The sequence below is a fragment of the Zosterops lateralis genome, assembly GCF_965231275.1.
Source record: "Zosterops lateralis genome assembly, chromosome: 3".
In the NCBI taxonomy this organism is placed as follows: Eukaryota; Metazoa; Chordata; class Aves; order Passeriformes; family Zosteropidae; genus Zosterops; species Zosterops lateralis.
The window spans coordinates 5,361,273-5,385,706 of NC_139764.1; the positions used below are offsets into that span (position 1 = coordinate 5,361,273).

A 24,434-nucleotide genomic window follows, 5' to 3' on the forward strand; every position below is an offset into this window, starting at 1 on the left:
CAGATCCACCTGTGATACTTTCACCTTGGCAGCTTTGTCCACCTGTTCGTTGTTGCGATGCTCCTCATTAGCCCGGCTCTTGGGTACGTGTGCGTCCACGTATCGAACCTTCACGGTCAGTCTCTCTACTTGGGCAGCGATGTCCTGCCAAATGTCAACGGCCCAGATGGGTTTTTCTCTGCGCTGCCAGTTGGCCTTTTTCCAGCGATTCAGCCATCCCCACAGAGCATTAGCTACCATCCATGAGTCAGTGTAGAGATAGAGCCTCAGCCATTTCTCTCGTTCAGCAATATCCAAAGCCAGCTGGACAGCTTTAAGCTCTGCAACCTGACTCGACCCACCTTGTCCCTCGGTAGCCTGTGCAACTTGTTGTGTGGGGCTCCAAACTGCAGCTTTCCATTTCCGGTTAGCGCCTACAATTCAACAGGAGCCATCAGTGAAGAGAGCGTATTGTCTTTCAGTTTCTGATAGCTCATTATATGGTGGGGCTTCCTCAGCACGTGTTACTTGCTTTTCTTCTTCTTCAGACGATAATCCAAAATTCTCACCTTCTGGCCAGTTTGTTATAACTTCTAGAATCCCAGGGCGATTTGGGTTTCCAATACGGGCGCGCTGTGTGATGAGAGCAATCCATTTGCTCCATGTGGTGTCAGTGGCGTGATGTGTGGAGGGAACCTTTCCTTTAAACATCCACCCCAGCACTGGTAATCGGGGTGCCAGAAGCAGCTGTGTTTCAGTGCCAATCACTTCTGAGGCAGCTTGAACTCCTTCATAGGCAGCCAAGATCTCCTTCTCTGTGGGAGTGTAGTTGGCTTCGGAGCCTCTGTAACTTCGGCTCCAGAATCCCAATGGTCGGCCTCGAGTCTCCCCAGGCACCTTCTGCCACAGGCTCAAAGACAGACCGTTGTTCCCGGCTGCAGAGTAAAGCACATTCTTCACATCTGGTCCCGTCGTGACTGGGCCAAGGGTTACAGCGTGAGCAATCTCTTGTTTGATCTGAACAAAGGCTTGTTGCTGTTCAGGGCCCCAGTGGAAATCGTTCTTCTTGCGGGTAACCAGATAGAGAGGGCTCACGATCTGACTGTACTCAGGAATGTGCATCCTCCAGAAGCCTATGGCACCTCGGAAAGCTTGTGTTTCCTTCTTGTTGGTAGGTGGGGACATGGCAGTGATCTTGTTTATTATCTCTGTGGGGATTTGGCGACGTCCATCTTGCCACTTGACTCCCAGGAACTGGATTTCTTGAGCCGGTCCCTTAACCTTACTTCGTTTAATGGCAAAACCAGCTTTCAACAGAATTTGGATAATCTTCTCTCCTTTCTCAAAGACCTCCCCTGGGGTGTTCCCCCATACGATGATGTCGTCGATGTACTGCAGATGTTCCGGAGACTCACCCTTCTCCAGTGTAGCCTGGATCAGCCCATGGCAGATGGTGGGGCTGTGTTTCCACCCCTGGGGCAGTCGGTTCCAGGTGTACTGCACGCCCCTCCAGGTGAAAGCAAACTGGGGCCTGCACTGTGCTGCCAAAGGAATGGAGAAGAAGGCATTGGCAATATCAATGGTCGCATACCACTTTGCTGCCTTGGACTCCAGCTCATATTGAAGCTCTAACATGTCTGGTACGGCAGCGCTCAGTGGTGGCGTGACTTCATTCAGAGCACAGTAATCCACTGTCAGTCTCCATTCTCCACTGGACTTACACACAGGCCATAATGGGCTGTTGAAAGGTGAATGAGTCTTACTGACCATCCCTTGGCTCTCCAGTGTACGAATCATCTCACGTATGGGAATCACAGAGTCTCTGTCAGTGCGGTATTGGCGGCGGTGTACTGTTGTGGCAGTTGGTACCTGCTGTTCTTCGACTCTGAGCAGTCCCACAGCAGAGGGGTCATCTGAGAGACCAGGCAAAGTATTCAACTGTCTGATGTTTTCTTTCTCAACTGCAGCTATCCCAAAAGCCCAGCGATATTCCTTCGGGTCTTTGAAATATCCATACCTGAGATAGTCTATGCCGAGAATGCATGGGGCCTCTGGGCCAGTCGCGATGGGGTGTTTTTGCCACTCGTTCTCAGTTAAACTCACTTCAGCCTCTAATACAGTCAGTTCCTGGGACCCTCCTGTCACCCCAGAAATAGAGATGGATTCTGTTCCTACATACCTCGATGGCATCATGGTACATTGGGCCCCAGTGTCAACCAACGCCGTATATTTTTGTGGGTCAGATGTGCCAGGCCATCGGATCCACACAGTCCAGTAGATCCGATTATCCCTTTCCTCTTCCTGGCTAGAGGCATGGCCCCCCTATTCCTGGTCATGGCATATATTGTTCTCCTCCTGTACATATGTTTCTGAGGTCCCTTCAAGAGGATCAGTCAAGAGGATCATCATTCCTGTACCGTCTGGAGTTCTGAGAGACTGGGGCAACCTTGATTCTAGATGGGCTTCTTGTGGTACGTGTTCCTCTTTTCAGTTCATGTACTCGGGCTGCTAAGGAGGAGGTGGGTTTTCCATCCCACTTCTTCATGTCTTCTCCATGCTCTCGAAGAAAAGACCAGAGGTTACCTCGTGGTGTGTATCCTCTCTCCCTGGCTGGGGGACGCCTGCTCCTAATGGCAGAGACTCTCGTCTGCTCTGGTGAGATATGGTAAATTTCTTCCTTAAGTTCTTTTAATTTCTGATGGCCTTCTTCAATCAAGCTCCGGACTTGCTCAGCCAGTCGCATTTCCACAGATGAGACATGGATACGAACTGGGGCGGTGACAGTGTCCTCATAAATTCTTAATTTATTAGCCAAGACACCCACCTTGTCCTCACCTTCCCTCCACTGCAGTGTTGCCAAGTAACGTGAGTGCATCTCTGGTCCAAGCCGTGCAAGTCTCAGCCACATCCGTGATGTGCACTGGACATCATCTGGGTTTTTAGGAAATCTCTCGTTTTCTGAAAAAATGATCTCCAGTACAGCCAATTCCCTCAGGCATTGGATACCTTGTTCTATTGTGCTCCATTTGCCTTGGTGCACTTGGAGGTCTTCTTTACAAAGGTATCTGTCTTTCACACTTGTTAGCAGTCGCTGCCAGAGGCTGAGAGGTTCTTGGGTTTTCCCAATCCCCTGGTCAATGACCACATCCCGGGACAGCGATCCCAGTTGCCTGGCCTCAATTCCATCCAGAATGGTGTCATTGGCTGCAGCGTCCCAGATGTGGAGCAGCCAGGTCAGGATGGACTCGTTGGTCTGGCGGGTGAATTCCCTTCGTAGGTCACGCAGCTCACCCAGGGATAGAGAGCGAGTAATAATCTCTATCTCTGTTTCTTCTGCTGGCTGCAAAGGTCCTGCTGCATCCTCGTCAGTCACTACACGGACTGATTTGCTCCTTGACTTCTTTTTCTGAGTGATGGCAACTGCTACTAGTTTAGGTTGTTCCGGTTCAGTGACGGTTTGTGTGGAGATGCTGACGGCATCTTTGGTTCCTTTCTGCTCTGTGACAGTCTGCGTAGACGTGGACACTGTTGATTCACTTTTGGCTTCTTTCTCCTCTGCGATGGTCTGTGTAGATGAGGACACTGTTGCCTTGTCTTTGGTTCCCTTTTCCTCTGTGACAGTCTGTGTAGACGCTGATGCTGTTGCTTTGCTTCTCTTTCCTTCTTCCTCTTCCTTAGGAACACGCTGTATCACACCAGGTAGTGTTTTGATCCTAAGCATGGTGCAGAAAAGACAAAGGGCTGTGCAGAGAAGACAAAGCAGGACTAACAATAACATAATACTGTCCTTGGCATCCAGAGGGTACTCAATATTTTCAAAAACTGCTGTGTGATGCCTGAAAAGCTGGACAAAATCATTCTTTACTCCTCCCCACAGGGGCTGAGTGAGATTGTTGAGGCCCCAGATGTAGCATCCTAGACCAGGACACGAATCCAAAACTGGGTATATATTCTGAATGCTGTTCATTGCCTCAGAGTTTATCAAGCAATGGACATAATAGACCAATAAGGCAATTTTAGTACCATACCCTGGTGTACGCAGGAGCATTAAGACCGGCAGATAATCCCCCTGTGTGGAAAAATATAGAGAGATGGGTATAAGACACATGTAAGCATGTTGAGCATCATAGCAAACAGGTGTCTTCTCAAATACAAAACTGTAGTTCTGACTTTTCTCAGTGCCTCTGCCCCACGTTGGGCACCAAAAAATGTTGTGGTTTGAAAGCAAAATGAATGAGAGGCTCCAAGTCAGAGATATCATTTAATAAGAAGAAAGGTAAAAAGGTAAAAGTAAAATAAAATAAATGCAATAACACAAAGGATCACTGACAGAGTCAGAATACAACCTGAGCAGGATGGTGGAAGCAGTCCAGGTGAGGTGGTCTTCCTGAAGCAGTGATCCTGTAGAAAGGTCTGGTAGCCCTGCTCCTCGGGGAATCCAGTGGATAAGTGCTCTTGCACTGTCCCACATACCAGCTTATATCCAGGTGAGAATGCTTGGCTCCTCCCTCTGGGCAGAGCATCTCACAATAGCATGAGGAGTGTGAAGTGGGTCCTTGATGGCCCATTAACAGAGATAACCCCTGGAGGGAGTTACCTGTGACTCATGGGCCAGGCGTTAATGGGCCATTAGCAGAAGACACTCTAAAGGTCATTAACAGAAGACACCCCAAAGGCCATTAGCAGAAGAGGCAGGGGGCTTGGGAAAACACTAGCCCACCTGGTTTCAACAGTTCATGAAGATGGTGATAGAATAAATACTTTGTGTACATCATACACTGCAACCCAGGACAGAGCACAAGAGGTTTTGCCTATCTATTGCTCATTCGAGTACATAAAAGACGATGATTTTCTAAAAAAAGATAATTGCACAACACAGCCATGAAGAAATCTGCAATGCAGATAATAAGGACTGGAGTAATGAGTATAATGAGGCACTGTATGCAGATCCTGAGCTCAGATCAGATGTTATTTCAGCAACATGAACTGAAATCACAACTGAAAAACTCCTACACGTGTGGGATTTTCTTTCCTTGACAGGATTAACAGGAGCAGCCTGTGACTGCTGCAGGAAGAAAATCCCTCTCGCTTGGTTAGTGGGCATCAAATTGACAGGCTTCAGACTCAGACCAGGCCTGGGAAGCAAAGAGCTTTACTTTTGGAAGGGGCAGGTCTGGATCTGGTTCCAAACCAAAGCTCATGGGCTTAGTCCAGCCCTCCAGGTCTTGCCTTAGACAGGTGTGTCAGGCCACTGGAGCAACCCTTAATTTTTCTGTGTGCAAACTATGTTTTGTTTACTGAGCAAGTCATGTGCAGCATTCTGTCCCCTTCTCCCCCTGCTCATTAAAAACACAAGGCCAGAGAAGTACCGTAAATGAAGTGTGGGACAGATTTTATCAAGCATCTTGGAAGTGTGAAAGCTACTCTTGCCATCTGGGGAGAGTTTCAGCAGTAATGCTGATTATTTCCTATTTGCATAGATTGATGTTGGGCCTCCCAACTAGCTTGGGGAAGCAGAGCACATGTACAGAAACTGCTAAGCAAATGATAGCTAAGTGTGGTAAAAAGGAAGTGTTTTTTTGAAAGGCATCAGGATAGGAGTGGTGCAGCCCAAAAGGAGGCCTCCCACCACCTGATCTGGTTTCCCACCCTTACTGCCTGCTTTCCTCTGCCACTGCCTTTGAGGCTCCAACCCCTCCCCAGGGACTCTGCCAGCAGCACAGATGCCAATCACCACTGTGGCCAGGCCTGTGATTTTTGGATTCAGCTCTCTCACAAGTTATCCACATCCCCTAACGAGTTATTTGCGGGTCACACCCATGTCTGGATTATTGTTTTTCCCAGGCAGTGCCACTGTGCAGGAACATTGTCCTGGCGGCCCTGGGGCTCACCCTGCCGTCGCTGGTGAGCAGGATGGAGTCGCTCTTGATGTCGCGGTGGATGACGCCCTGGTTGTGCAGGTAGGACAGGGCTCTCAGCACGGACAGACACACCGTGGCGATCTGCTCCTCATTCATCCTAAAACAGCAAGGGGAAAACAGCTGAGTGCTGGGGAGAATGGGGAAAGGGGATGTGGAGAGGCACGAGTTCCCAGTCACACCATACAGGACATCTGTGGCTCGGGGAGGGCGGGGAGGGGAATGAATCTCTGGTCCTACTCCTGGCAAAAAAGGGGAGATGAGGTGTGGGGATGGGCCCTGCAGCAAGGGCTGGGTTAGTCTCCCTGCAGCACTACAAAAGCTGAGTGTGCCATGTGCTGTAGCTTGCTTCCCTCTGGGAAATCAGGAAATGCCTTATTTACAGTAAGCTCGCTGCCTGCCAAGCAGACATCACTATTGGGATGGAAACGGGCCTGGAATAAATATGAGGAAAAACACCCTTAATTGTGTAGGCAAAACATCAGGCCCTGAGTTGCAGCTCTTTGAGAGCACTTTTATGTCTTCTATAAAAATATTCTGGGTATTTCAGCAGAAAAATAAATAGGAGTCCTCATTTCTGTGCACAGCTGAAAAAATCCATTCTGGGGTCATCCTCTCAGCTCCAGTGCAATGCCTGGGATGGGCTGTGCATCCCAGTGCCACTGTCCCCTTGCTGTTGTCCCCAGCATCTCTTCTACATGAGCAGAAAAACACCTGTGGAGATTTCTGCTTTAACTTTCTGTGCCATTTGCAGTATTTTAGCAAAATCTTTGAGGGAAGGTCATGCAATGAAAAAAAAAAACAAAACACAAAACAAAACAAAACAAAACAAAACAAAAAAAACCAAAACCAAAACCAAAACCAAAACAAAACAAAACAAAACAAAAAACCACAAACCCCCCCCCCCCCAAAAAAAAACAAAAAAAAAAAAAACCCAAAAAAATAAAACAAAAAAAAAAACCCACCCAAACCCTAGAAGATTAAGAAAGGACGTTTTTGAGTTAAAAAATAGATGACAGCTCTTAAGAAGTGGTGTCCTGGGAACATCTGTTTGCTGTTCAACTTCTGTCAGAAACATCTAAGATAGAGCTTTTAATGGTTTGGCAAATACTTGAAATATTGTGATTTATTTCAGCACACAAGGTAAGGTAACACTAAAAAATAAAACACTTATGTAATAACTCTTGCTGGATTTGAGAGCATCATTAAACGAGGAGAGAACATACATTTCTCTATTTCTAATTCCTTGCTTTTGTTCTTGCTCCACTAAGTATTCTCCCAGTGGTTTGGTGTGGAAATTTTAATTTTCTTTTGTTCAAGAGGAAGAAATTAAATAAAGAATCCCTCTTCCCTATCCCATTTAATTCAGCTTATCAGAAGCAGATTATCAGGAGCAGATGAACAAAGAGCAGATGTAAAGAGGGCTGTAAAATCTAATGTTTGCCCTCAGAAGAGGCAGAGCAGTTCCATACACTGCAGTTCTTGTGCTGGCTAATTTGCCACTTTAAAGGTGTGACATTAACTGAAATATGGGAATGTGCTCCACTATTAAGCATTAATATTCTGATATAAAAATACTTTCCCCCTCATGTTTTAGGCTTGGTTTGGAGGAGAAATTACCCTTAGAACAGACATGGTTATGACAGCAAACCCAACAATACAGATCACCAAATATGAAAAAAGAATTTTTTTTTTTTTTTTGCCATTCTAGGAAGTAATGAATAAAAGTTGCGTTGCTGTTAAACTACCTCCCACAGTGTTAGCAAATACCAGCAGGCCCTCTCAGGTATTTCTTTCCCTTTGGTTTAGCAAATGCTGGTGTTCAACAGGAGTTTATCTGCAATTTTGGCTTACTGATGGCAGCAAAGCCAGCATGCTATGTATGCTATGTGTACATATAAAATCCATGGATATCTAATCCCCATGTACGTATATGCTATGCAGTTTTGCGTTTTTCTCTCTCATACATACCTGGTGTGAGTGACAATGTCGGTCAGAGCGCCGCCCTCCAGGAACTCCATCACCACCCAGAGCTCGTCCCCGACCAGGTAACTGTTGTACATGTCCACCACGTTCTCGTGGTGGTAATCCCTCATGATCACAACCTGCAGAGGCACAGAGGGACCAGCTGGCAATGCTACAAGCTTTACCTGACACTTGTTTTGACCTTCTTTTTCACTGCTGCTGAGGAAAGGTTCTGCGATGAATCACATCCTCTCTAATCCTTATGCCAGAGCATAAACAAAATCAATATATTTACATAAAAATATCAGTCATCATAAATGCATCAGGAGGAAGAGAGAATCTCTAGTTGATAGAGTATAAACAGTAGATAATTGTTTTATTTCAGCCTACAGGAACAGACCTGTTTATTTAATTGTTTTTTATTGCCAATTGCTTTCAGTACAACAAATGTTTTTTTTGACTCGATCAATTGCTCAACACATCAAAGTAATTTTTATCATGTATTAAATGGTACTTTGCACAGATTTTCAACAGAATGCTGGAGTAAGGACCCAGAAAACTCACTCAAAGAAACTTTCTAAAGGTTTACTGGTTTTTGTGTACTCTGAGTTAGACATACTGGAGAAATACCAAAAGGAAATTCTCAAGAGGTCAAACAACAAAAAACTTTACTGGCAACTTAAGCAAAATTAGAGAACTCTGGTAAAAGGTTTTGTGCAACATTGAATCCATGTGAAAAACTTCTCAAAGCTCATTAACTCGGCCCATTCAGCTTGGCAAACTCTAAGCTTTTAATTCAATTTTAAGTTCAATTTTAAGTTAACTCAAAAATTCCGAGGAGAGGGAATTAGAAGAATCAAAGAGAGAAAGATAGAAAATATATAGAGAGGGCCACATATAGTCACAACCCCTGGGTTCCAGCACAGCTCAGAAAATCTAAGAAAAAGTAGGGTCAAGATGTGCTTGCCTCCTGTTTGGCTTAAATACACCTTGGCCTTCCTGGGCCCTTCCCCAGGGTGCGGCCCTGCAGTCATTTGGCCACTCTGGGCTGGCCTGGGGCTCCAGGGGCAGCTGTGGGGCTTTGTCCCCAGTGTGCCAGGGCCTGGTACCCACGCCAGGCTGGGATACTGGCTCTGGGGGCATGGGGAGCAGGGCACTGCCCCCACACAAATGCACCCCAAAGTGTCTGGAGACATCAGTCTCTCACTGCTGGTGATACAGGGGATGACTCAAATCCCACACCTTAAAAGGGACTGCACAGAACTGGCACCACAGTAGGGGCAGCCCAGCCAAGACAATGCCCATGACCACGGGTACTGAGGGGTGTCAGAATGGTAGCCAGGAGAGAGAACTGCTAGGCAAGGCTTCATCACAGACAGAGGGATTTCATCACAGCTGACAAGAGATTTTCAGATGACATCAGCGACTGGAGCGTGTCAGGAAAGCAGCTTAGTCCGGCACAGCATGTAGGACATGCTTCAAGATGTTACTGTTGAAGAGATGCTCAGTTAGAGCCACCACAGCCTCCAGCAGAGGCAAAGGCAAGCCCAAATAACCAGGACAGTCATGCACTGTGTAAAGAAGAACCAGGTGAAATTTGCTGTTTAATATTGTAATTGAAAAATGTGAAGTTTTTAAAGGTTTTAAAGAAATCAATCTCTCATGTGCTGAGAGAAGACACACTTATAGTGAATAGAAAACAAAAGATATAAATAAAAGGTTCATTCTCACGGGAGGTTTCCTTGGGATCCTGTAGTGTTTTTGGTATTGATCAGGATATTTACAAGTGATCTCAAAAAGGGAGCAGTGAACACACCCACCAGATGCTTCAGGAGAGTAGAAAGTTAAAAAAAGAAAAACTCTTCAAGTTGCAGAAGGTACTGTCAAGTACCAAACAAACTGGGTGAAAAAATGGCAAACGAAAACCAGTGTTCTGAAATGTAAAATAATGTACAAGGGGCAAACAATCCCCATAAGCAGCTGTGGGCCCTGAACTGGCTGCAACCACTCAGGAAAGGAGATGTGGGGAATTAACACAGACAGTTCCAAAAAAAAGGGACTGCCAGCTTTTAGCTTAGTAACCATCAAAAAAGCAAAGGGAGCGTTGATGGTTAGGAGAGGAAGGAGGGAGGAAACAAAATGCATGTGCATGTCAGAAATACAGCACACACGCTCTGGAATAGCCTGCTAGTTTGGATTCTCCCTCTTGGAAGAATAAACCGTGTCAGGAGACAGAGAGAAAAAGGCAGCTGGGCTGTGTCTGAGCACCTGATACACTGCATGGACCAGCTGATACATTCCTCAGCTGTTCCCTGTGACAGCATCATGAGTTTCAAGTCAGGAGGAGTAGCAGCTCATAAAACTGGTACGGCTATACAGTATTCACACAAGCATAGATGTGTTTGGGACTCATCACCTCTTTTAGAAAGATACTGATTTGGCTCCTGATGGCGGCACTTGACCCATGTCTAATGCTGAACCCGCTGCCCAAAACACCTGGGGCACCATCTGAAGCCACGTACCTCGTTGAAAAGCAGCTCCCTCCTCTGCTGTTTCCTGAGGTCCATCTTCTTCACGGCCACCTGCTTGCCCGTGTGCTTCTCGGTGGCGATGCACACGATCCCCGTGGAGCCCTCCCCAATCTTGATGAAGTTGTCCAAGTACTCCCGGGGGTCTCCCGGGCTGACCACGAGCTGCAGGGCAGCTCGGAACTGTTCGTGGGACACCCTGGAGGGCTGCTGGTCCGAGGAGGAGCCCCAGCTGGGGGGAGGATAAGCACTTGATGTGATACTCGGGGAGCTGGGGTAGGAGGCGGTGGAAATATAGGGAGAGCCGGGCTGCAGAGGCGGCTGGTGGTAGTGGGGGGCTTTGTGGTACACCAGAGGATACTGGTAGCTGCTGCTGGAGTAGCTGACTTTGCTCTGACTCTGAGGTAGCTTGACTGGGCCCCGGGGGTAGGTGTCGGAGCCAGAGAGCGGTGGGCTGATGACCAGCTGTGCTCGGTCATAATCCACCTGCAACAAAAAACGCCCAGAGTGAGCCTGAGGGAACAGTACCTTTCTCCTGCTCCTCCACTCCATTTGTTTCCAGCACCCTGGAGGTCCCAGCAGAGCTGGCACAACGTCCTCCCACATCCCTGTTCTGCTCAGCATGGCACTGCTGCCCCAGCCTGGGTAGGGATTTTCAGACCACTGAGGGCTGCAGTGCCCTCAGTACATGAGGCTGGGCAGGTTCAGGATCTGTCCATCTCAGGTCCATTCTTCTGTGCAGGGACCTGTGTACATTCAACAGCCTTTGCTGAATCACAGAATGGCCTGGGTTGGAAGGGAGCTATGCTGAAAAAATTGTATTTGCTCTGCATCTGCAGTGCCCTGCAGTCTCTCTGGGCCATTTCCTCCAAGAATCCATCCCTCTCACAGGCAGCCAAAATTTGCCCTCTGGCAAATTCCAATTTGTGTCTTACCAGTACCTGGATTTTAAGTCTCAGCTCTGAGCCTTTTCTTACGTTTTTCTCCAGCAATTCAGGGATAACTCAATCTCTTCTTGTGATGGTGGTGGTACCCTAAAATCCCTGTCATCTCCTGTCCTGCTGTGCTACCAGCTGTTGTCTGAGTGACTGCTTACGTGAGTTTGACGAGGAGCTTAATTCAATTCACCATTTCTTAAATCATTTTCCACAGTGACATGTTACTTTACTGCAGTGTCACAAAACTGCTAATTTTCATCTGAAATCAGAGAAAATCGCAAAGGAAATTATCCCAATGGGAAGCCTTGATCATTTGTAGGTTCCTATTTTTTGTATTTTCCAAGCTTCTCTAAGCTTCTTACGTTGAAGGCTAACAAATTGACATTTACAAACATAATAGTTTGCATGCTTCTATCCAAAATAAAACCCTCAAAAGATGTAGAACAAAAACACCCACCTCAAAATTGGGTATTTTTCCTCTGGAAAAGAACATCTTCGCATTTACAATATGTGACTCCTGATGATGTGTGGAGCATCTTAGGGCAGGGGGGCGGTTTGACACAGGCTCATCATGTAGCACAATTACAAATAATTATGGCAACGAGTTCATTTAATCAATCAATTTCAGCGGCAGTGGCCAGGGATGGACAGAGCAGCAAACTCTACACAGCTCACGGTTGCTACTATTACTGCTGGCTGCCAGCCAGGAGTCCCTGATCCATGTTAGTTAAATGCACATTAATCTGAATTTGGCAGTGTAATCAAGGACCCAACTGAACTGTGAAATTGAATTCTGCGGTGGAACATCATTTGACCATTTTATGCTAAGACTGCAAAAAAAAAAGAAAAAGAAAAAAAAAAAAATCTGCCGCAGCATCAATTTATCACCGTGGCCTCTGCACAGTGAGGAGGAGTTTGGAGCTGGAGTCGCCTCGTGTGGGCAGAAAAGCCTCCAGTGCAATTTTCTGTCTGCGCTTTCCCACCTCCTGCATGAGCCAGGCGTGCCCATCCCTTCATTCCAGGAGAGCTTTAGCGGGGAACAGGGAATGCCTCTCCAGAGGGGCTGCTCAGAGGCTTCCCTGGGAAAAGCTGGAGGCTGCTTCCATGGGAGGCTCAGATGCTGACAGCCACCCGGCGAGCACTGGCAGGGCTGTACAGCCATCTCCCGGGATGCTGGGGCTGCTTAGGCAAAAACCCACATGATTACAGCCATCATTTCTCTCCCTCCATCAGGCAGGGACAGACATCAAATAGAAGGGAGTCAGACATCATGAATTTGGTGAAGGACATTACATCTGCCAAACTAATTAACGTGGAAAAGTGCTCAGATGGTTTGGTGGAGGGAGGGGAACTCAATCTAACCCTGTCCTATACATTTGTGTATGTAGGGAGAAGTAAATTATTGCTTTGGCTATAAATACACCATTTTTTTTATAACCACTGAGATGGGGAAAACCTGGTCATGAAATTCAAGTAGGGTAAATCCACGCCAATGAATCATTTGGGGCTTCACCCATGTCTGATATTTCTGAGTATGCCCTAAGCCTAACAAACTGGCAAAAGAATATTCTGCAGTGAAATTTTAGAATCAAAATCCAGGTGTTTAGTGTGCTTGCTAAGAATTTTCGGAAGCTTTTTGATCTTAGCACTGCTGTACAATTAAACCCACTTCCTGAATCCCAAGAAATGTTGCAAAAAGTCAGGAGCTATAATGAGTAAATCAGCTGAAGCTCTCCTCTGAGCCTATGTCCTGATGCAGTGCTCCACATCATGGCAAAATCGAATGCACTTTATTCCACTAATAATTCTATTTCTGCTACTGAATGCAGTCACCTACCGAATGGAAACTCTTTAAATACTACAAAGGAAAGAAGAAAGCAGTCCTGCACTCATTCAAGATCAGGTCAAAGGAGCAGCCAAAGCTCTGACACGACATCCATCACAGCCCAGTGGCATCTCCCACGCCTGCACGCAGCCATGTCGGCACTTGGGTCTTTTTGCCATTAAAACATGGATGTAACGCTGTGCCTAAACTCATTTCAGCTCCCACCCTGCTGACGGTGATGCCTGTCATGGACTGCAAGCAGAGAGAACACCTGTTTGCTCCTGAGGGGTCCCTTCCCCACGAGGAGGGTGCCTGGGGGTGTCCCTGTGCTCTGCAGTGGGACTGCGGCACAGATGCAGCCACAGAGCCCAACGTCCCGGAGTCCCAGTGGGATGGACTCATCCCTCCGTGACATGCAAAGGATTTCCATTTGATCAGGCTTCAGCTGGCCAGGTGAAGGCTGTAGAAGGGGTGGACTGTAAATCACACAGAGATCACAAAGGCCAAGGTTACTCTCTGGTGCTTTGCTGGTGGAAATCCCCACAACTCCCTGTTCCACACACAGAAGTGGCAGGCAGCACACACGTACAGCTGCTGGCACGTGAATGGGAAGAGAGGGAAAAAAGGAGGGGGTTTCTGACAGTGAAGGCTTGGCCCTGCCTTTGCCAGGCTGGAAATGTCCCCGTGGTACAGAGGGACACAGAGGATGATGGTGAGAGACACCTCTGCTATGTTACCGCAGTAGGAGGTAGCAAAGGCAGAGCAGACATCATTTAAAGAGGGACAAGAGAGGGTCACAGAGAGCTCCTTCTGGAAAAAGACATGGAAAGGAGCTTTGAAATGATAGGGCTTGGTGCCAGAAGTTCAGAGGGCTGCCCGTGATGAAGAGGAAGGTAAAAACCCCCATGCAGTACAGAGTGGCCAAAAATAAGCCAACCTGGCACGATGAATTCAATACTGTGAGACAGCATTGAGGTGGGACACCAACTCTGTGTGGTGAGGGCAACACAGCAGACTTTGCAACTGCATGCAGCTGTCCAGGAGTTGGTCTGCAGGACAAGTGGGTGACACAGGGATGGGTCAGAGGGAGCCAAATCTGAGCCTCTGGCTTCCTACACCTCCATGGTTTCATTGCAGACAGTGGCCAAGCCCAGGGCAGGGCAAGTCTTCTGATATAACAACTCTGAAATCACTGATGATGAAACAGAGCAGACATTTGATTTGTCTGACATCTTTTACCTGCAAGTAATACTGAAATAAATCTGCTCTTCACATTTACAAGCCAAAATGAACATCCTTGTTAAATGCACTTTGATGCTACACATTTGTGCCTGCAGACTTTTTCACTTACTTTTTCACCCCTTTTAATTATACTTTAAACTCAGTGTCATTTGTTAATATCTGATTTGAGATCTGACTCTCATTTAGTAAGCCCATTTGATGAACCATTATCTTAATAATGCCTCCTTCAAAAGAAGATTCTTCAGCAATCATCCAAGACAAGAAATTCCTATTCACTTCCAGGAGCTGTGGACAGATTTGGGAATTGAACTGCTGCATCTAAGAGTGAATCATCAAGTTTCAATACACTAAGGTTGTAGGAGTGTTTTTGATGCTCTGAGGAGAGGAACAGCTCACAATAAATCTTGCATAGAGGCATATTTTTTCTTAATAAAAGTTGTTACTGCATTTTAATGGGATATTTTTCACAGTGCTGGAGTCCTGTAAAAAACAACTGTCTTCTGCCCCACTGAATGGTTTAAAATTGGCAGAAGCAGGTGCTACAGGGTCTCTGAATTACTGGATTTGTCCTTCTCCTTTCTAAACTCTGACAAAACTACTGATTTCAGTGAAGGAAATGGCAGCTAACCCTCCCAGATTTTCCTCCCAGCTTCCAGTATCCACACTGAATGTCACACTGGTGCTCAGTTAACTACCACATACACTCCTCCCACCACACCCTGAGCTTTGGAAAGGCACCTAAAGAGACCTGGTAACTTTTCTACTCCTCCCATGATTTATCCTCAAGCTCCAAAGCCCAGCTCTGTGCTTTAGTGCAAAGAGGGACAAAAAATGCACTGGTCACCCTTTGCCATGGGCACTGCACCACAGGAATGGCAAAGCAGCCAAACCCTAAAGAAGCACAACACAGGCACATCTCCAATACAGGGATATCATAGATCTGCAGAGACCTGGGGCTGCAGCAGGACACAACCATGTTCTCAGAGCACACAGCCAGTAAGCAAATGCACAGCTCAGGTATCATTAGAGAGAGCAGATCTCATCCCTGACAGTCACCTACCTCAGCATATGAAAAGTCACAGCAACCCCAGACTTGGAAAAATGATCATCACATTGCCTGTTGCTAGGGGAACTCACTGATGATGTTCAGTGCAAACGACATTGAAAAGGCATCTCTTGAAGAATATTAGATGCTTAAGAAGGTCATCATGGTTATGTGACTAGAGGTGTAAGAAAAGAACTCTTCTCTGAACAGTACAAGTAGTCACAGCACACTGTTACAAGCAGGGTTGGGAAGCTCGTGTAGGTAATACACCTCGTGTGGCAGAGCAGGGACAGATTTGTGTAGAGGAGCTGCCTTTAGATAACATGGGTGAAATGCTTTCTTGCATATCAATCCTTTTTTTAAACTCCATCTTAAATGTCTTTGATTTCATTTCAATGCTTAAAAACAAAGCAGAAAGGAGTGAGCCCCTACTCTCATGAGCAGTGAAGAATATAAAGATGGCATAAATACAGTATAAATACTGAAGCACAGATGTTTCAGCCTTGCACAGTAACAATTCAACCACAGAAGTATCTGATACACAAACCAGGCCAGTGTCTCACCTCCTGCTGAGATCTGCTCAGGCTTATGAACTCCCAAAGCTACAAAAAACTGCCAAGGAACCTGTGCTTATTGGGATTTTCAAATCAAATCCCCAGAAGATGGGCATCTCCAAGCCTGCCTTTAAATAAGTATTTTAAACCCACTGCTCCTTGACATCCAAGCAAATTGGGAGGGCTTCCACATCTGCCAAGGAGCAGCCACACAACTCTCAGGGACATTACCAGCCACATTTAGCATCGTGTGCCCAAGTATGTCTCCTTCCTTTCTACTTTTTGCACTCCCCTTGTGGAGAGGCTGACCCCTGGCCTGGCAGCACTGTCCCCAGGCAGGTCAGGTTACCTTGGGAATGCCTGCTGCAGTTTCGGACAGGCGGGGGTAGGTGTAGGAGCTGTAGGAATGTCCTTGCTGGTGTGCTTTGAAGGCGCTTGCTCCATAGGGCATGGCCGGCTCCTGCAGGCCAGAGCCAGACCTGGATCTCTGCCGGATGGTTGGCTGAGGGCTTGCAGGATCCACGTAGGATGACTTTGGCCTCTTGTCATAGTCATCCTTGCTCAGGCTGTGCCCCCAGTCACCATCACCATACTCCAGCCTCTCCTTGGGGCACTCGCTCTGCACCGACGCTCGGGACGGGGTGAAAGGAAAGGGATCTCTGTAGTCCAGGGAGGATCCGCTGGGGATCCGCTGATACTCCATCTTCAGGCCGCCATATTCCAGCAGCTTGGGCTTGGTCTCCAGGTGTACGTGGTAATCTGGGAGGAACCTGGAGAGGTCTGACTGCAGGGGCGTCACTTCCGAGTAATAGATGTCTCGGGACGTCACCTTCATCATCTGCCCGTTCTGCTTGGTGGCATAGCTGCCCTTGTAGTACCTGTCCAGCTCCTCCTCGTACAGAGCCTTGTCTCGGTACTTCTCCACCACGTAGTCTGTTGTGGTGTCTGACTCACTGGAGTACTGAGAGTACGTGATGTAGCCATTTTCCTCCTGGTGCCTCGGCACGTGGTTTGCGTTTCCCGGGTGGTGGGTGGGAGGGCTTTCCTTCCGCAGGGAATTGGATCTTGTCACTGAGATATTGTCAAACTCCTCCAGCAAGCCGTTGATTGAAGTGTCCTTTCGAGGTTTGTTTCCTCGAACAATAGTCTGGGAATAAAAAAATTGCTTTGATTAAATACTGATTTTTGTTTAGTATTTCACAAAAAAAAAACCACCAAAAAGGAAAGAAGTCTGTGATCCTCCTAGAAATACCTATAGCAATGTCTTATGTTCTTCAGTCACATATCTCATTGCTAAAAAAAAAACCTCAATAAATTATTACAGTAGGAGATGAAGAAATGTTTAAATTCAGTGTAGATCACAAGCTGGGATTTGACATGCAACCCCAAGACATTCTCAAAAAGCCCAGTTTTAGAGGTGGGTGTTCAGTAGCCAACAATAGACACATTTAAAGCCACTACTTATTTTTCATCAAGCCACACTGGTGGGTTGAATCTGACTTACAGGGCTAAATGAAAATCATTCAGTGGTCATTTCTGTGTGTTATTTTAACAAACTGCTGGAATGAAAAGTAACATATAGTTAAGCAGGAATGAATTTTCTTGGTTTTTTCTTTTTTTATGAAACAATATGTTCATGAGTATCAGAATCCCACTGAGGATTGCCTCTTAGTTAGCTTAGTGTAAAAGACACTTGGTAAAGAGGGAAAAATACTTAACTCCATCTCCTTGTAACACACAGCATCCAGCAAACCACAGTGCACAACCATGACTCTGGGACACCCACATGATGCCAAGTGCTGGCCTCATCTGCATTCCACTATTGCAAAGCCTTCCACAGATCCCCCTACCCATCCCCACTCCCCACCAGTCCAAAATACTGATGCTCCTGGTAGGATGGGAGGTGAGCAGTGCTTGGTTACAGTTCTCATCAAGAAAGATTTTATTTATTTAGCCAGTACCACCTGAGGGCTGTAAACATGTGACTGCATCCATTTTTCACCTGGGACTGCCATTGAGCACCACTTCACGTTTACAAACATCCAACAAGAATAAGATGTACAGATTGGTGGCCGGGGCCATAAATCAGCCCTTCAGGCTCTACTGAAAACACATTTGCTTTGCTGATTTACTTTGGCTAAATATCTCTGGCTGCATCTTAACTCACTGAGCTTTTCAACAGAGTCACTGTGGTCACCCCAAGGAGATTTCCCTCTCTGGGCTGCAGCCTGCGTTGCACACTGACCATGGGGTATTGGGAACCAAGCAGGCATGTTAGATGCTGAGTGTGGAATAATGCACACCAACCACAGCATGTCAGATGGTGAACGTGGAATACTGGACACCAGCCACAGCATGTCAGATGCTGAATGTGGAATACTGGACACCAACCATAGCATATCAAATCCAGCCTGGTCACTTGCTGCTGCACTTGTTCCTTTGTTCCAAGCATACTGAAGGTGCTCAACCCCTGCTTGAAAGCACTCAGGTGTTCCAACTTCGTCAAAAAAAGAGGCATTTAATCACTAGTAAGATCACAAAATTAACAGGAATGTACTTCTCTGTCTCCTAGCAAAAGGCAGCTGAGAAGAGGCAGGCAAAAAGCAAAGCAGTCCTGACCTCATGCTGCTCCCTGCTCTGATCTATGTCCGTAATTACTTGCCTAGTTTGCTATTTTGAAGCCAGCGGTACTGAAACAATAGGACAGCAAAAATAAGGGACAGCAAATAGATCACTCCTTTCACCTCCAAAGCCATTCAGCAGGATGAGAGGAATTGGTTTCATTCTGCTACAGCCTGTTTGGCAGGATGACTGCCTGATCATTCATATTTAATTATCACATAATAAACCAGCAACATTCGACAATGAAATGCTTATAATTGAAAACAAGATTGAAATACCCAACTGCCACCCCACTCCTCTGTGCAAATGCCTGCTGAGGAGGAAAATGCCAATTTAACACTCTCCACGGGACTGGCCTTTACAAAGGAGAGGTTTCCTGCAGCAGCCCTGCTGGGTCTGCACAGAAGAGCCCCGGAGCCACAGGGAGCCCCTGGAGCAGAGTGGCCTTTTCCATTACAGGGAAGGGTTGTCCCTCTGCTCCTCCAGGCACACACTGTCTGGAAGCAGGGTTTTCAGACACTTTCAGAAGGAAGATTTAGAAGAATGCAGCTGAGTGTTTATATGCCAGGGAATTCACTGGTGACAAATCCCTGCAGTCTGGGGATTTTCTGCAGACAGGTGCATGCGTGGGAGTAACCTTCTTGATTATGAGGATTTAAAAACAGTACTAATAGTAGAATGATCTAATAGGAAATTCTGGCTTAAAAAAAAAAAAAAAAAAAAAAAGCATTTGCCACTGAAGCCCCAGCATGATGGAGCTGTCTTGGATAGCTCTGGGACCTCTGTGCTGTCTCATCCTGACTGATGAAGTTAAGGGGATTTAGAACTAAACCCCTCTTCTTTTATCCCAGCATATTACAGATGATCACTGGCAAACAGTGAGTTGCAAGTGTGATGGCTGCAATTTCTATTGGCTTCAGATTATTTTCCATGAGAAAATAAAAATGGCCAGCACAAAGGGAGGATAAAACTTACCTATTCCAGAGGCACACTTTCTACTGAAGTCAGTGCTTTGTTACTATAAATAACAATTATTATCAATTATGATACTCATTTACTGCTAACAACAACAACAACAACAACAATATTTCTATTTGCTTTGGCTTGTTTTTAAATTTTGCATTTTGCTTATATGGAAGAATAGATTTGGTGAGATGCCCCCAGGCTAAATCAGACAGCCTACACCAACTTGATCTTCTCCAAGGAAATATCTAGCACCACTCTTATCAAAAGAAATGTAGTGCCCATGGAGAAGAAAATTTAGGAAGTGTTTCACCAAAACCCTGGGAATTACTATATATTGTCAAGTGTTCTGCTATCTGAATAGAATTAAGATATTTATACACAATTCCGAAGTACATTGTGTAACTCCCTGGTGGGCAGAACCATTTACTAGGCTGAAAAAACAAATTAATATTCCAAAGAAGGTATTGGTGTAAAGGAGTAATAAAAATAATTACTCTGTAAGAATAAACAGAGCATCAAAATTAAAAAATTACATCAAGTAAGATGTTATAAAGAATAACCATGTTGTACCATGTTAACTTGTCCTGAAGTGATTTACTAGAGAGAAAGTGTGTGCTAGGGGCTCACGAACACCAACAGCTTCCCTCGGAAGTACAGGATTTGCAGAAAGAAGCCCGAGATTGGGAGCTGCCCAAATGGCTCAAATTCCCAAACCTGAAAGCCTAATGTTAGTGCCAGGCCCACAAGGACTACCCGAGTTTCAAGGAATGACTTCAATGCAAAAGCTGGACTGATGATGTGGAGTCTTGGTTTGGGATTGTGAACTCTGGGCACTGTATCAGTGAGCAGAGGGAAAACCTCATGGGACTTATATACAATGGCAGGAATCACAAATGATGGGAAATTTGAGCTCTAACTTAAAGAGCAAAACAAAAACCTTTTAAGAAAATGTAACAGGAAAGGACTATCATGGAAAGAGATATAATGGTAATTAGTGTCATAGGAACAAGACTAATTATTTTAATTTTAAAGGCTTTAAAAACTGAAAAATAAGTGAGGAGGAGGGGGGGATTCTGTCTCTATATTCTTGATATATTTACAGAGATTATTTACTGAATTTTTTTTAACCACTTACTGGTCTTTACACTTTTAAACTTAAGGAACTGTCAGAGCTGCTGCAGGCAAAGCAGAGGAAAGCAAAGTATTCTTCACCAAGATTGATGGGCTAAGATTCCCGAGGCCTTTGTTCTGTCTGCTGAGATCAAGTAATGGAAACCTTCACAACACCTTGTCGCGCATGGAAAACTGGGACGGAGCCCTTCCAGGGGCACAGCTCCCCAGGGCTCCCCAGGGAAGGAGGGGCTCCCCCATGATCAATACCCCATATTTATTAAAGGCCGTTTTCCAGCACACTGTGCACTTCAGGAGGGATCAATGTCCCCGCAGATGAAGGAGTGCTGGGGAATTTTATTCTACCCTTCCCCTCATACACAAAATCAGTGGGGTGCAGTCTCTGTGCACTGGGGCTGGAGCTGCAGCTCCCATCTCCCATCTCATTTCCAGAGCTCTCTGGACAGGCTGGGCTCCCAAGCCTGGTGACAGTAGACATCCTTCATGGTGCCTCTGCAGTGGCCTGTCCTGCCGTGATAAGCTATAATGGATCTGTCTGAGAGAGAGGCTGTCTTGCCTTGTTTCCAGGAGGAGATGAAAAACAGCTTCTGTGCCCAAATACTGTATTAACCTTGACAATAATGAAGTGGGTAATTAACTGTTTTGCCCTAATGCGACCTTGCATTTATTGTCTTTAGAACTACTATACTTTCCACACTCGTTAAGAATATATCATCCTTTGTCCTCCCAGAGCTGTGTTTTCAGGAGTCAATGAGGATTTTAAATCTCTGTGATGTGCAGGGTGGAAAAAAAAGGGAATTTTAAGGGAAAGTCGCCCTTATAAACAGTCAATCTAAACTCTGATTTTGCCTCTAGCTAGCTTCCCCTGTCATCTGCATTATACATGTCATACAAGCACAACCTATGCACAGCTGAAAATCAGGCTTTTTTCTTAAGAAAAGGTGCATAAAGCACAGAATAATCTAATTCTAAGTGATGGATGTGCTGGTAATTTATTTTCTTGTGTTGCAAGACATTCAAAACATTTGAAGCTGTGTTCATGACACCACATTTTACTCCCAGTGTAAACAAATATGAATGGTACTTGGAGAGAAAAACTGATCCTTGTCATCACTTCAGAAAGAAAACTCCTGCTTTCCCTGTAACAGTTATATAGTTGCAGCCAAAGGCATCAGGGGTCTGCATCTGATCTACTCTAACCAGAAGAAAAAGTACTTAGAGGAGGAAGGTGACCACACAATGGGACACACTGCCCAGAGAGGTTGTGAACTCTCCCTCACTGGAGATACTCAAGAACTGTCTGGTCAAAATCCTGTGCCATGTCCTCTGGTATAACCCTGCTGGAGCAGGGACCAGACGATCCACTGTGGTCCCTTCCAAACTGACCCATTCTGTGATTCTGTGACTCCAAAACAGATGGAGTCTCTCAAAACTCCTGGAAAGAGGCAAAAGCGTGAAGCTAACTTCTGCTTTTTGCAGCAGCCCAGGCCCAACATGAGGTGGATCCTTTCCCTTGTGTGTGAGGCTAAATTTGAAGGGTGAGGTGCCATCCTGAGGGCTGACACCAGGACCAGGCTCAGGGAGAAGATGGGAGGAGAGAGACCTGCCCACGTCTCCAATGGCTGAGTGTGCATGGAGAAGTGAACATGCCACCAGGGAGGAAAAGGGACGGCAGCTGAAGGCCCAGTGCTCAGGGAGCTCAGCCAGGAGCTGAGACTGCTGCTTTCAGGGGCACCTGGGGCTTTTCTCCATGGAATACTCACCTGAGGACAAATTCAAACCTCTCAGTTGCTTTTCCAAATTACAGTGTCAGAATTATCCTCCCAATCCTTCCACATTCCAGTGAATTCTTAATTACACCCAAATGGGGAAGCTTCATGAGAAGGACTGAAAAAATTTCTACACCTCCATCCTCTCTTTCCCCTAAGTGGGAAGTTTAGGGCACTTGTGCCACACAGATTAGCCTGGAAAGAAGCCTTTTTGACAGGAACTCATCAGATACACGGTGACAAATGATGCTGGATGGGATAGGAGGTAATTTATCATTCTGCACCCTCCAGCAGTGTCCTGTGGGAGCTGCTCCAGTTTTGATCTACAGCCTGTCTACAAAACAGCTATTACTCAGAGTTAGTCACAAGGAATACACAACAGACAGGAAAGTATGTCAGAACATCCCTTCCTGAAGCCTGTAATTTAGAGCTTGGTTTACACCTGGAAGCCTCAGAGTTTATATAATTTCTGTTATGAATTCCTTCCCAATGCTATAAATTCTCATCCTCCCCATAAAAACAATATTAGAAAAAAGCAATTGCTTTGGTATCCCACTGTTCCCTCCTTGGGGAAGGCATTCTGCAGTTTGCAGTGCTGTTGGGTGACTCAGCTGGGCCAGGATTTTGGGTCTCTGCCCCCTGGACCAAACATGCACTTTACTTTAAATCTCTGTTTGGGACAGCTCTTAGAAAGGACCTTTCTCCTGCACAGGAGGAACTAAAGAGAAATGCAAACCCCCCAAGTGAAACTCAGTCAAATCAGCCTTTGGAAGGGCAGAAGCCCCCAGACATGAGCCCATGGATGCTGCAGGATGTGCCATTTCTGGGATGTGCACGTCACCAGAGCTGATTCCAAATCACTGGATCAAAACAAAGGTACAGCTTGGGAGAAGTCTAATATGCTTAACAACACTAGTGCCAGCTGTTTAAAATTCTTCAAAAGCAAAATAATGGAAAACTATAAAAAAGGACTCACCAAAATGGCACCATGTAATTTCTCACCCTGCACAGCAATTTTAAAGTTGGTTTCCATAACAACAAGAACAACATTTCATTATAATCACATTCACTGGTAATTCTTTTGACATCTTAAAATATAGCAACTTTAACACAACACTTAGTTTTAAAATACCACTGAAATATCTACATTCTAGTAACTTGTCTTTATTTTTTAAAAATACACAAGAATGCTTGTTATATGTAATTTGAAATGTTATTAGAGAATATTAAAAGTTTAAAATAATTATTCTGGGCCTACTTGAAACATATCGGATCTGTGCAATTTTACATGTCATATACATATAGATCTCTCAGTCACACAACAAATGAGTGAAATGTGACTTAAAAGTTTTAATTCTAAAGATAAAATGTCTGTATTACTAATGGGTTAAAACAGCACTTCAGGGAGAGGAGTGGATAAATCTCAAATCAGACAGTTTCTATTTCATAGGACTTAGGACCCTTCAGAATTTTCATTTATCCAGAGACAGAAAAGAAAAGCAAAATATCTCATGAAATTAAATTCCTCAAAAACCTTAACCCCAGGAATTTTAACTGCCCTCTTAGTACTGCTGCATTTTCATAAGGCAGGTGGCAATGGTTTCAGCAGAACAGTGCACAGAGTGGACCTGCTAAGCCAAAAAGCTGCACAAACCACACCAAAGACTGCAATGTTTTGTCCAAATTCTGCAAAAAAATTTGTTCATCAATGTAAAATTTTCCTGTTTTGTCAAATCAACATTTTCTAGCAGGGAAGAGCAAGATCAGTGACCTGGGAAATGTGATGAACACCAGCAGGACCAGGCACCTTGTTCTCCCCCCTTCCAAGTGATATCAGCTGCCTCTGTGTTAGTGGAATTGCGTTTTTTCCCCTAAGAAAGTTGCAAAGCAAATTCAGGAAGATTTACTGAGGTGTATCTGTGATCCAGGAACTGCTGGTGTGGTTTCTGCAG

General features: G+C 45.6%; 1 protein-coding gene across 3 annotated transcripts in view; it reads right to left on the reverse strand.

Moving 5' to 3' along the window:
• PAK5 (p21 (RAC1) activated kinase 5) overlaps positions 1 to 24,434 on the reverse strand; it is a 94,427-nt gene that overhangs the window by 8,489 nt on the left and 61,504 nt on the right. For all 3 annotated transcript variants that reach the window (XM_083856342.1, XM_083856340.1, XM_083856341.1), the window contains 4 exons: positions 16,344 to 17,141; positions 10,385 to 10,876; positions 7,869 to 8,002; positions 5,871 to 5,997 (listed from right to left, as the gene is read on the reverse strand). In XM_083856342.1, coding sequence (XP_083712468.1) covers positions 5,871 to 5,997; positions 7,869 to 8,002; positions 10,385 to 10,876; positions 16,344 to 17,141 — 1,551 coding nt within the window. The remainder of the gene's footprint in view (positions 1 to 5,870; positions 5,998 to 7,868; positions 8,003 to 10,384; positions 10,877 to 16,343; positions 17,142 to 24,434) is intronic.